This window comes from Antedon bifida, chromosome 9, assembly GCF_963402885.1.
Source record: "Antedon bifida chromosome 9, ecAntBifi1.1, whole genome shotgun sequence".
NCBI lineage: Eukaryota > Metazoa > Echinodermata > Crinoidea > Comatulida > Antedonidae > Antedon > Antedon bifida.
Genome location: NC_136234.1, coordinates 5,149,816 through 5,162,940, shown reverse-complemented (window position 1 = coordinate 5,162,940; position 13,125 = coordinate 5,149,816). Strand labels below are relative to the sequence as shown.

The window sequence follows — 13,125 nt, the reverse complement described above, 5'->3', positions numbered from 1 at the left end:
TTTGAAACTAGCGGTATCTGAATTGATTGCAAGTCGTAAAAAGATCTGCTGACGTCATACTATCAAAGCCTCTTTAATTTTTCCTCTTCGTTGCTAACGTAATTATATGTTTTATATAATAATTATGCAAAGAAGTATAAAGCCCATGAGAGAAGAATTGTAAAAACAAAAGCAATATTGGACTTTTGTTACGAGATAGATAGGTATTCTATTTATATATTATAATATTTTGTTTGATGAGATTACTTTATGCCTGTATCTTGCTTATTACGACTTTTCGAAATATTTTTTTCAGATATGAAGAAATTTTGAATATTATTTATTCAATTAGTTATTACTGCTGTTGCTACTAAATATCTGAAAAGGATAAACATGTTCTCTAATTACATTTTTGCCATCTTTGTAATTAATAATACAATATAGGTCACATAATGCAATACTACCACGTGACTCGAAATAGAAACGTTGATATATAGCTTATAAATAGCATGGTCTGTCATTTTAATTCTCTTCGTCCTGTCAAATGAAATGAGATGAAAAGGTCAACTAGCACGTGACGTTAGCATTCAAAGACAGAAATTGAAGTTACGCGTAAAGCTTGGTTCCAACTTGACGCGCAACGTAAACGCGCCGCAAGTAATTTGACCAATCACGCCGACGCAATGGATCATTTTTTACAACATATTTTCGACTGAAAGAGTACCGTACCAAATCTTATACATTAATTGACAACCGCATTTATCACATTTATTACCCATTTAGCGTCCCATATCGTTCTGGAATGGGAAGTTGTGCCGTCGTAATTCATCACGCGCAAATGTAATTTGTTTTTGTTGTGACGTGTACTCGTTATTTAATATCAGGCGGTCAAATATTATTAAATAGAACTGAAATATCAAACAATACGAATAATAAAATGGATAGCATACATTACTTGAGACATTTTGATTTATGTCATTTGTGTGTGTGCAATTATTGAAATGGCAATATAAACCAAGTTTTCTCAAGATATTCTACTTTGCATAGAGGGCGCTCATCTATACAGTAGTAACAATTCATTCAGATTGATTTCGCTCGAGTTTAGAAAACAGTATCGGTAGATGAATTTTGTTTGGTTATTTTAAATATTAGGCTTAATCAGCGGTTTAAAGTGAGTGAATGAGTAAGTGAGCCGTGTTAATCAGGAGAGCGTGTTAATCAAAACTGCAAATAAAGTAGAGTAAATAGATTTAGCTAAATTCTCCACAATGCACCGGCGGTTCAGTTATGTGATTGTGTAATTCATGACCACGGCCGTTCAACACAAAACAAATAGAATATCATAGCTGTATGAGAATAGTGGCATACGGTGTTAATTTTATGAAAAATAACGCAATTGCGACTAGGCCTATACCTAATGAGTAGTCAATTGCGTGTGAACGCCAATTGCCGTGTAAAGACGAGCGGCAACGATAATGAACCTACATACAGCGTGGAGGGAACGGGCGGTTTCTGCTCATAATAGATAGGCCTACATATTCTAAGTGGGACAAGCTACGCAGGTTCCCGCCTACCATTACAGCTCGTCTGTGTAAATTGGCCTTAAGCAGGCAAAGACACTACTGGCACCCATTTTCTAACTTGGCTCCTACTTTACACAGTTCGCGTACCATACAAAGCAGCCGGGTGGGTTTCCAAGTTCAAAGTTCAAGACAATATTTCTCCATTTAGTTTATGCCAATTATATATGTTACGTAATAAAATGATTACTCCGCTTTATCGGTCACATGACTCGACTTAAGAACTAATAACCTTAAGTTTCAAATGCGCATGCTAAGCAAACTACATAAAAAAGACAACAAATGAAAATAGCTTAGATATTGGGAACAAATTTATTTTGTATAACAATTTTAGTAAAACATTGCAGATAATGATATATGATTTCTTTATAAGGTAACTTATAAGCAGTAGCTTGAAGAAATAAATATATCGTCTAGTATCGATAATCAGAAGATCCGGATCTATAGCCGAATCTGTAGGAGTCTGAAGAAACTCTCACAACAACCAAAGTAAAACAAATAACCTATTATTCAATTGAAGTAATCGTTAAACCCAATAAAGCTTGGTTCCCACTAGAGACGCAACGTTACGACGTATTGACGTAAAGTGCTGTATTGCGTAACCGACGACGCAACAGTGCATGCTACAAACATCGTTTTTATTTAAGGCAGACGGGGAAAACACAATTATTTGAAGGGCATTTTCTTACGTTGGGTAGGTTTCGTTACGTTGCATCGCTAGTGGGAACCAAGCTTAACTGCGAATCATTTTGTATTCATTAGGCCTATGTTGTGGGTAATTAATGGTTCTATCACAGCACATATCCAATGAAAGATAAAAGCAATTTCAGAATATTGTTGCATTGCTTGGTTATGAATAAAACATCTTATTTGTTTTAGTTAACTGCAAAACAAACAGATTATTATATATATATAGCTGGGACTGTTAAGGCAATATTTAATTGTTATCATAATAAATACTATTACTATCCAGACAATATCTTATATTTAGAAGACTGTAATTGATTTAGGTTCTGCGTGATTCAATTCAAGTCTATTCTAAATTTTTACAAATTGTAATGTAAATAATACGTTATAGTATTACGACTGGAAAAATAAGAAAAAGGGAAGACAAAAATAAGTGAAAGACTCATCTAGCTACATTGGTACTTTGAAGATATACAAGAAAATTATTTTCTAAAAGTAGCATTTAACAAACATGTTTTCTATATAGAGCTTGGTTCCCACTTGGAAGCAGCAAAATGACGTAGGCACAACGCAAGTGAGATTTAACCAATCACAAGCGACAGTTCGGACGATCCATCGTGTCGTGATTGGTCGAATAACCTGCGGCGCACTTTACGTCATTGCGTTCAAGATGTCCCAAAAAAATAAAATAATAGGGAAGATGAATAAAACCAAATTTGGATTAGGTAGGATATTTTGTTGTTTTGATAAAGTTTTTCAAAAACAACGATTTCGCCTTTAAGAAACAAAATAAACAGTTTTAGTTTACCCTTGGAGTCAGTACCGCAAATTAGCAAATAGTACAATTTAAAACAAAACATTTAAGCACAGGACATGCATAGGCCACATTCAACAATGTAGTAGTACTTATGGCACAAAGTTAGTGGTGTGTAGGCCTATGTAAAACGTTATTATATTATAATAATAACAAAAAAACCGATCAGTTATTATACAACCTACATTACTTATAAATTACAAATGTACAGTTTTTTGTCGGCGTGTTTTTAAAAACAAAAGGCAATGTTTGGCATTAAGGGCGTCCCATAAGTTTTTTTTAGAACTCGCGCGCTCAGCAATCGACACGACTTTGCTATGCTTAGTTCCCACTAGAGGACAGGACAATTACGGCATAATATCTCGAAAATAGTAATGGAAATTGGAATTGTACACCAGCAGTGCATACCACTAAATTATACTAAATGTCAAATGTAATGAAAAGAAAATTACTTTCTTGATAACGATACAAATAGATAATTTAGTAACTGAACAATTCTCGAGAAGTATAGCCTAATCAAAATACTCCAGGTCTTTTATTATATCTTCCATATCTATTACTTCTTTTAAAATGGATTGAACTTAATATTCCGTCTATACGTTTTATATAATTATATACGTCTGCTTTTGGAAATTTAAAACACTCTATTATTTAATATATCTATATTATTATTATTCCAAACTTAATATAAAACACGCAGAGTATTAGTACTTTAATATTATAATCTCACTTTATCAAGAATTGTATGCAAACAAGCGTGCGCGTTAAAAAGTGGGTTGAAGTTAACGACGCGAGTATTTTGGCAATTCAAAATGATCGATGCTTGACATTTAGGAAAGAAACATCTTATTGTATCTAACGTAACGTTCAATTTTATCCACTGTAATAACAGTAATTAAGCATCACAGAAAAATAAATCAACTTATTCTCGAAGCAAAATTTCCTTGAAATCTTCGTGTATATAACGCTATCATAACAATTTTTTAACGGCCGGGCTACAGCAACTTTGATAGACAACGGCTCATTTGTTTAATTGTAGTAGGCCTATAAGAGACTTGACTCTCCTAAAGATTGCCCCAAGTAAAGTCTCTCTAGCTTTATGTTGTTAGTATTCTTGTATGAAACGCCATGTGTGCCAACATGTTTATATCTTTTTAACATTATTGAATCAATCGCCGTCTGGAACATAGACTAGGCTCTCCTTGCCACTTTCACTAGCCTACATTTGATTATGGCTAGTTACAACAATTCTCGTTGAAAATCTCTGGTTTGCTGGCGGCCGGCACTGACAGCGCATACGTTATACAATATTCAATGTATTTGTGGGTGGCAGTAGTACAAATGGGTGTTGCAATTCGCAAAGTACTGAAGACGTGATTTTATTTATAAAATTCAAATTCTAACTTTTACAAGTTATCCATCCAAGGTATCCATCATCCAATCAAGATCTAAAATGCAAGGTTTCAATGCTACATTGAAGTTCAAATAGTCAAAATAAACGTTACAGCCACGACGCATTCGCCTCATCCTGGCCATTACCTGCCGATATTACATTCGCGCTCGTCGGGACAATAGGCGCTGGCGGATCTCCATTTATTTCTACTTCAACGTTATTTTGCGTGGGTCTTGCACCATTAGGCTGCTGCATAGTACTGTAAGTCGTGGCTTGCTGCTGCGGCAACACATCACATCCTTCATCTTTTTGTTGATTTTTATCCTTCACTGATATATGCACAACAGCGCCCTCTCTGCGGTACGCGACACCCTTTTGTGTCCATTTTCGTTCCATCATCGGAGGCTCGTCCGAGAACTGATCGGCGTCTTGTTCGCCATCTTCGTCACCACGTTCTTCGGAAAGCAGATCATCTTCTTGGATTCGTCTATTCTTTTCAATTATTCGTTTTCTATCACTAAAAAAAAAAATCATTATAATTATTATTTATTAATATAATTCATTCGTAATTGAATACATTTTTAAATGAAATAAAAAACGACACCCCATTCCTTCACTTTTCACTTTTGTACGCGCAATCAAGGCTGGCCAATCACAAGCGATTGTTCGGAATACCCATTGTGATTGGTGAAATAACTTGCGTCAAGGACGTAACGCAACGTAAGTAAATTGACTTGAATTGCGTTGTGAGTTCGTCCTTGCGTTGCGTTCTAGTGGGAACCACGCTTTAACCAAGCTTAAAAATCGTACGATTTGACGCAATGAGAATAATAAGACATGAATCAAATGATTATTGGGTTGTCATTGGTATTTCAAGTGTAAAATTAGACTAAATTAAGTTAATATTGTCGGTAAAACCATTCACTGGGTAATAATTACGTCGATACCAAATATTGATATCCTAATTTCTTTTCAGACGATACATTGATTTCATATTTTACAGATATTGAAATTGTCGCTACGTTAGGTTTAAGCGTAACGATATTAAGCTCTGTCTACACTATCAAACTTTATGTGATGTGGCCAAATATGGTAGTGATGTGCTTAACTACGGAGTGATATGACATCATCGTGTCCATATATGGGCACCTCACATTATTTTGTAACATACAGTTTGATAGTGTAGACAAAGCTTTAGACGAGCTGCTCTCGGTATGCACGCATCTACTAATCCTTACTGGAACCAAAATCTCAATTACCAATCAATTCACCTAATTAAGTATTGCTACCATTTGAATTATGTGAACTTAGCTTAAATAACAACTTTTCCCAACGACTTCAACGAAGAAGAAGAACAGTAAGCTATAGAGGCGAAATTACTCCTGCGGCTAATTTATCATCTACATTATTGCATCTAAAATTAGTCTCCAGATATGATTGATTACACGAGGGAGGCCCTGCAGAGAGTGCAATGAATTAAGGTAGTGCATAAATAGGTAAACTTACTATTTATATAGTCGCTTTAATTTAAACCTTTGAGTAGACGAGATGATGAAAGAAATTTTGAGAGGATAAACAAATCAAATATGTCCATGATTTTCAACGTGTCGTGCGCGGTATTACAGTTGTTTAACCCATTGAAATATGATATTATATTTTTAATATGATCGTCCTTTTATTGTTCCAACTTGGACGCAGCGCAACAGTGGCATGACAACGCAAGTGAGTTGACCAATCACGACAGTCCATAAAATCCATGCCGTGATTGGTCAAATCAAGTTGTTAAATTGTCTGACGTCATTTTTCTGCGCGCTGTGCGTGCGTCCAAATGGGAACCAAATTTAATTGCACGAGCGGAGAAACTTGCAAATTGATTGCACGTACAAGGACTTAAGGTAAATCTCTTTCTGTGAGACTTCTTCGTGATGGAGGAGTTTCTGACGAGGTACATTCATTTTACAAATATTAGGCTGTACATTAAAAAAACAAAACATGTAGTTAATTAGCTCGAACATTACTGTCTTCATCTGCTCTTAAAGGTTATGTTAATCAAGATACTGTTTACACGTTCTCATAAATCGTCACACCTTTGTGTATAATGTTTCACTATTTTTGACCTCTAATGCTAATTGTATACTATCATTATAAATTCACAATTATCAACGTAAACGAAGGCTTAATTATACACCCCATACGTTTAACGATATTATCCCAATGCAAATGTTAAATGATAGGAATTCTACTCGTGTAAACGTACACTGATGTCTTCATCTTGCAACTCTTGCGACAAGTTTGTATCGAATATGTGAATTAATTATGCGAGTCGTGCCATTTAGAATTATGGATGGTTGATTTAGACGAAGTACGCCATAAAATAAAATAATCGAACACAAGCTTGACTATTCAAGATGAAAAAAAGCAGAATTGTGACTTGAATTTTTATAATGTCTGTTCAGGCATACGATAATATCGGTCGCGTTTCAAATCGGTCGCGATAAAAATCAACTTATGATGTATGAAACGCCGTTAGCTAAATAACTTACCCAATAAGCACTAAGCAAAGGGCCAGTAAAGAAGATCCTTGTACTCAACAAAGACGATGATAAGTTAAACAACAATGATAATGATGATGATGATGATGATGATGATGATGATGATGGATGATGATGGATAACGATGATGATGATGATGATGGATGATAATGGGTAATGATGACGATAATGATGATGATAATGATGATGATGATGATGATGGATGATGATGATGGGTAATGATGATGATGATGGATAATGTCGATGATGGATAAAGATGATGGTGCTGTTGTGTATAATGAGGATGATGATGATGACGATGGATGATGATGATGATGTATGATGGATGACGGATGATGATGTATGATGGATGATGTCGATGATGATGATGATGACGACGACGTTGACGACGATGATGATGATGATGACGACGACGTTGACGACGATGACGATGATGATTTATGATGACGATGATGATGATCATTAGTTGTTAATAACAAAAAGATAATAATCGACCTTAATTAAACACTTTATCGAAGACTATATCTACAAACATCGAGAAAGTTGTGCAATGGCTCGTATCAACCAATAGTGAAAAATAGGCTAGACGCAATACACACAGGATTTCATTAGCAATGGCAAACACATTCAATCAATTGGCTTTCCAATCTCTTAACAACACTTAACTTGCTTATCAATTTCTCTCAACCTATATTAATGTTGGAATGGAATTACACAGGAAAAAAAACACAGTTCCGCGCAGATTATTCAGAAAAACAAATTCATGGTGTACATAGAACATTGATGCCTCACTGTGTAATACGCCAAACTTGTACGCATGCGTCGTAGTAGGCCTACACAATGCAATGCACTCTACTGTACGACACTAAACGCATAAAAATGACACTGCGCTCAACAAAAAAACACAACATTGAGCAGCATGTGAATTTGTACGAAAACATAGTGTATGCGTACAAGCCTGAATAGTATTAGTATATATATTTTGTTAATACCATAGACCTACAGTATTACCAAAATAGAATATAGGCCTACACGTGCACGTTAAGTACAAAGATAGGGCAATGACCGTTATATAAGGTTTGCATTAAAATGATGTTATTATAATATTATAACGTACGTTACGTGCTGTATTCGCAAAAGAATTTAAGTAGAATACGATTAAAAGAAGAAGCCTGACGATAAAGACGTGGGAGCTATTGTGTACGTTAAATCGAAATGTCATGAAGACTTTTATTTTTGAGTCACTATTACAACAAGGCATATCCTAATGATATGCATACAATTTCATATTATTATCAATTAGGCATGTATTAAATTATATTTATTCACAAATTTCTCGTCCAAAATTTACTGCTTTTTTATACAGAAGAATTCGTGACAAACACAAAGAATAAAAACTCAATTATGTATATATAATAAAAATTACACGTTATCAAGTAAAATAAGCAACACAATATGCCTCACTAACTTTATCATTTAACGAACATTGGTCTAAACCACCTATTGTTGATGATACTGTTAATCAATCTCCATTCATTAATAAAGTAAATATGTGAATAATATCGGCGATAGGTTTCCAATAAGCTACTGTTGGAAGGTTGTGTAACCTCAAGTAAAGAGCCATAGTTAAGATGTGGATAATGTAGACATCATAACACAGGCCTAGAGAAAGACAAACTTGGATTTAGACACACTGACATAACGTAACTCATTGAGTGACCATCACGAGGCAGTGTTAGACTACTAAGTACGTAATCGCGTCGCAATTAATTTGACCAATCGCGGTACGGTGGACCATCAGAACTGTCGCTTTTGATTGGTCGACTCAATCGCGTTGCAAATACGTAATTGTATTGCGTACAAGATGAAACAAGCTTTATCCTCAATTGATGGCGAACTTCTTATGAAGCCCCGTAGAGACAATCACCAATATATCATCTCGATTGCATCTATATTCACTAACATTGGATTGGACCAACAGACGTACCGACAAACTAAGTTATAGCACAGTCTATTAATGGCATTGAGAGGCCCTTACATTGAATGGATAACGAACATTCTCTAAGCCTCATCATTGGCGAGACTAATGATCGTCATTGTCCCCACTCGATCACATCTATTCGCATCATTTAAATATGATATTAAAATATCTCATTCATTTTTCAATTATGAATTATATCTATAGCATCTGGTAACATTATCGGTCACAGATGGTTTCGGTTAATAACTCGCAGGAGGAGTGACACTGAACGTGTCATCTGTCACAGTCTGCTATATGCTTCTAATATTCACAGGCCTAAATACACTGTAGTATAGGGTCGGTTCAGGCTTAGCTATTTAAACGGGCAAGTTGGCTTTCATGGCTACAGTAAATGTGGTTCCCACTAGCGACGCCACGTAAGGCAACGCATCGACGTGTTGCGTAATCACGACAACGCAACAGTGCTGCAAACTTCGCAGGTTTGATTTTAAGCAGACGGGGGAAAACACAATTATTGGAAGGGCATTTATTTACATTGCGTAAGTTGCGTTACGTTGCTAGTGGGAACAAAGCTTTATCGCTAACTTTGTTGAGTATAACCATCTCCATGGTATTTATATACTAACAACTCTGGAAAATAAGTCAGTCTGAACGGCCATTTTTCTACACCAAAATTTGCCAAATCAAAACAACTCCGAGTATATTAAAGAGAACTCAAAATAAATATTTTCTATAACTCCATCCTGTAAAATCAAAGGATTGTTTTGGAGTACAAAATGTCAGCACGATTTAATTACTTCTGAGAATAATTAAGTCTGACATTATGTGACGACTTTCTGTCACTTTTCATGAAAAATACATCATTAATATAGAAAAAAACCCAGATAAAGTACAATTAAGTTGTTTTTCTTACAAAAATCAATTACTATTAGTGATAATATTCTTGTGTTCACTGTGCTTGACTATTGTTTACATTGATTATAAGCGAGGATAACATTGTACTATCAAGTAGTCAGTAATTAACGTTGAGTGGTTAGCTCGCGCCAATAACTCGATACGTTCTTCTTTCTACATGTTTGTGAAATTAATCCATACATTTATATTAAACACAATCCAGACGACAATATTGTCTGAGAACCGAATTAATGAAATCTTTATTACTACAGGTTTTCTTCGAATTAACGGTTCTCGACTAGTATATAGTCTCTCTCCGATTAGAGAGACTTATTGTGTGTGGATAAGATGTACACATATTAAGGCCATTACAGACGACGGAACGGTAAGCGGAAAACCGCGTAGCTTGTCCCACGTATAGTAGATTCTATAACTAGCTTACTATCTTGAGCCATGCAATCTAACATGGCCTTGCTTGAGCGGAAACCGCTCGTCCGCTCCGCGTTATGTGTAAATGGTCATAAGGAATAACATAGATTCTATATTTTTATTACCGTTACGCTTGATCGTCTGTGTAAATCGGCCTTTATGCCTGAAAGAACCCGCAATACCGACCCTATGTCTCAAATGTGATCATTTATTGCTTGAGACAATAAGAAGACCCGTATGTAAATATACCTGAATAAGATTGTTTCATTCGACCAAAATAAAAAAGATTCGTGTTGGTTGTAATAAGGTCTATTTGTCGAGATCATAGTTCAATCAAAATAACACGAAGAGAAGAGATTTCAAATAAAAAGGACCAACATTAGGGTCGAACCATCAATATCTAAATGCTATAGATGTTACAGACTATATTTGGACTATACCTTTCTCTAATTTTGTTAAACACAAAACTGAACACTCTTAAATTGACACAAACAATATTGATGAGATTCAAAAAGAGGCATTTGTTTTCAGCAGATATCATGAATAATGAATGGACGCCATATTTATCATATCTGACTTGTAAAGTTCAGTAAACCGATACCAACTAGTTTAAATTTAGCAATTTTATAGGCAATTTGTGTCCAACAAAATCAAAAATGGATTCGATATTGTTTTTAGATATATTATGATGATATTGTTGCTCCTACACTAAATGTGCTATTAATGACAGCCATATATAGATTTAATTTCATTTCACGTTGTCGAAATCGATTGGATTAATCGACAATAAATCGTGTAGAGTAATGTTTACGTCAAACAAAACTATAATAATAAATCAAAAATTTCTATTTAATTACCTAATTTTTGAATATAATATAATTATCCTTTTTTGCAAATTTGTTTCGACCTGATTTTGTTAAGTATTAATTGCAGCCTAAGATTGAATTATGAGCATATATATTTCATTTTTATGTATGCATTGATTGAATTATTGACACAATATATTCAATTTATGTCTTGTCTATTTACATAGGTAGGCCTATTATTGTATTTTTTTTAGTACCATCAGATAATTGAAAATACACATACATTATGAATTATGAGATAATAATAAAACATATAGCATTGTGTAGGCCTCATAACATACAACACCATTATTTACGCAACATGTACGCGCTCAAAAACCTCATCATATTTTGTACGCACGCGTTAAATTGCGTGCCCCTAGTGTCATAACGATATGATCTCATCTGTACATATCACATACTGTTTCACATACATTATCATATCATACCACTTGGCTATATCGCATATAATTATTGTATTACCAAATTATTTATAAAAATATACTTGTATCTTGTACCAGAATACCGTTATCAAATCTGACACACTGTCATACGTCATCACAACATCTAGAAACCATGTTGCTATTTTGTAATCAAGATAATCTCCAAAGTGTTTCTTGATAAATATCGAATTAAAATATTAAATACCAAACGATAATATTATACTTCAAATTTAATTGATTATGACGTACGGATAGGATTGAGGACTTACAAACCATCTCCCAGAAACCAAACAAAGTAATCACCAAATTTTCCCCTTGGTATTAAAGTTAGGACTGCGCGAATTGAAGGATACAGTACATATAAAAGCGATGACATTTTCATCAGTGTTTGTACGCGCACACACATATGCAATATCAGTTTCATCAGTATTTGTACGCGAGCGTACACAATCAATGTAATTTTACTTCAGTGTTTGTACGCGCGCGTATACGAACAATATCAGTTTAATCAGCATTTGTACGCGCGCGTATACGAACAATAGCATTTTCATCAGCGTGTATACACGCGCGTATACAAATAACATTTAAACGCTGTCTGTACGCGCGCGTGTACAGCTTTTATCAGTCTTCAACATTGTGTGTCCCTCTTTACGATGTCACTTGTAATCTACCGTACTTTATGAAATCATATTTTATGCAAGTGTATCGTTATATTTCTGGCAAGTATATATACTTCTTATGTAATTACAGTTAACACCTGCTTAATAACTAAGCCTATATACTTATAGTATAATAAGACAATATAATTATATAACTACAGGACAAAAGCGCGCGTTCAACAGTTGATAAAAATGATTTATTTATATAATATTGTTCAGTGAGAACTTTTTCCTGGTAAACATTATGATGCAGACTTTTTTTTCATCTGAATTTATCAGGCTGTAGGCTAAACATGTGAAAAAAAGATATTGTGAACTGTGATAGCTAGAATTCCAAATATTCATGATAATCCATGCTCGTACTACCGGCGTATTATAGCCTACATATACTTATTTCTAGGCATGCATGCATGCAGCTAGCTAAACCTGTATAGACTTTTTTACTTACACGTATGCTTTGTATGCCGAATAAATGAACAGTGACACGAATACAACGGCTAGAATACAACCAAACACAATACCGAAAATATTCCCAGCCGTCGACATCTTCAGTTTGTGCATGCAATCAGAGAGAGTGTTTTCTACGATGTCTAGGCTGCAGTTTTGTTGTAACCATTCGCATTGATGAACTCGACGCTCCTTAATATTCTAAACGTCGAAACGCAAACCATCGCTTAAACGTGATTAAATCCATAGATCACGTGATAAGCGTGAAACTAATTCGACACGCTTGAATGGATCTCGTGCTCATGCGCGTTAAAGTTTAATAAGATACGTACTTAAATATTAAAGCCCATGTGCTAACTGTTTTACAGCTTTTGTCGGATTTAAGACAGACGCGCAATCGATAAAAAATTTAATAATTTAAA

The 13,125-nt window shown here is 34.7% G+C and overlaps 1 protein-coding gene across 1 annotated transcript; it reads right to left on the bottom strand.

Moving 5' to 3' along the window:
- Positions 1 to 1,857: 1,857 nt before the first annotated feature.
- LOC144851976 (uncharacterized) lies at positions 1,858 to 12,915 on the bottom strand. Its single transcript, XM_078709653.1, has 2 exons — positions 12,705 to 12,915; positions 1,858 to 4,970 (listed from the first exon to the last, which is right to left on the bottom strand). Exons 1-2 carry the CDS (start codon positions 12,815 to 12,817, stop codon positions 4,562 to 4,564), a joined length of 522 nt encoding a protein of 173 aa, XP_078565779.1. The 5' UTR covers positions 12,818 to 12,915; the 3' UTR covers positions 1,858 to 4,561.
- Positions 12,916 to 13,125: the final 210 nt, after the last annotated feature.

Bases quoted from the DNA above. Each gene is read 5' to 3' on its own strand.
- LOC144851976 (XM_078709653.1), bottom strand. From the start codon at position 12,817: ATGCACAAACTGAAGATGTCGACGGCTGGGAATATTTTCGGTATTGTG. The intron at 4,971-12,704 runs GTAAGTAAAAAA...TTTTTTTTTTAG, and splicing joins TCGGCATACAAAGCATACGT to TGATAGAAAACGAATAATTG.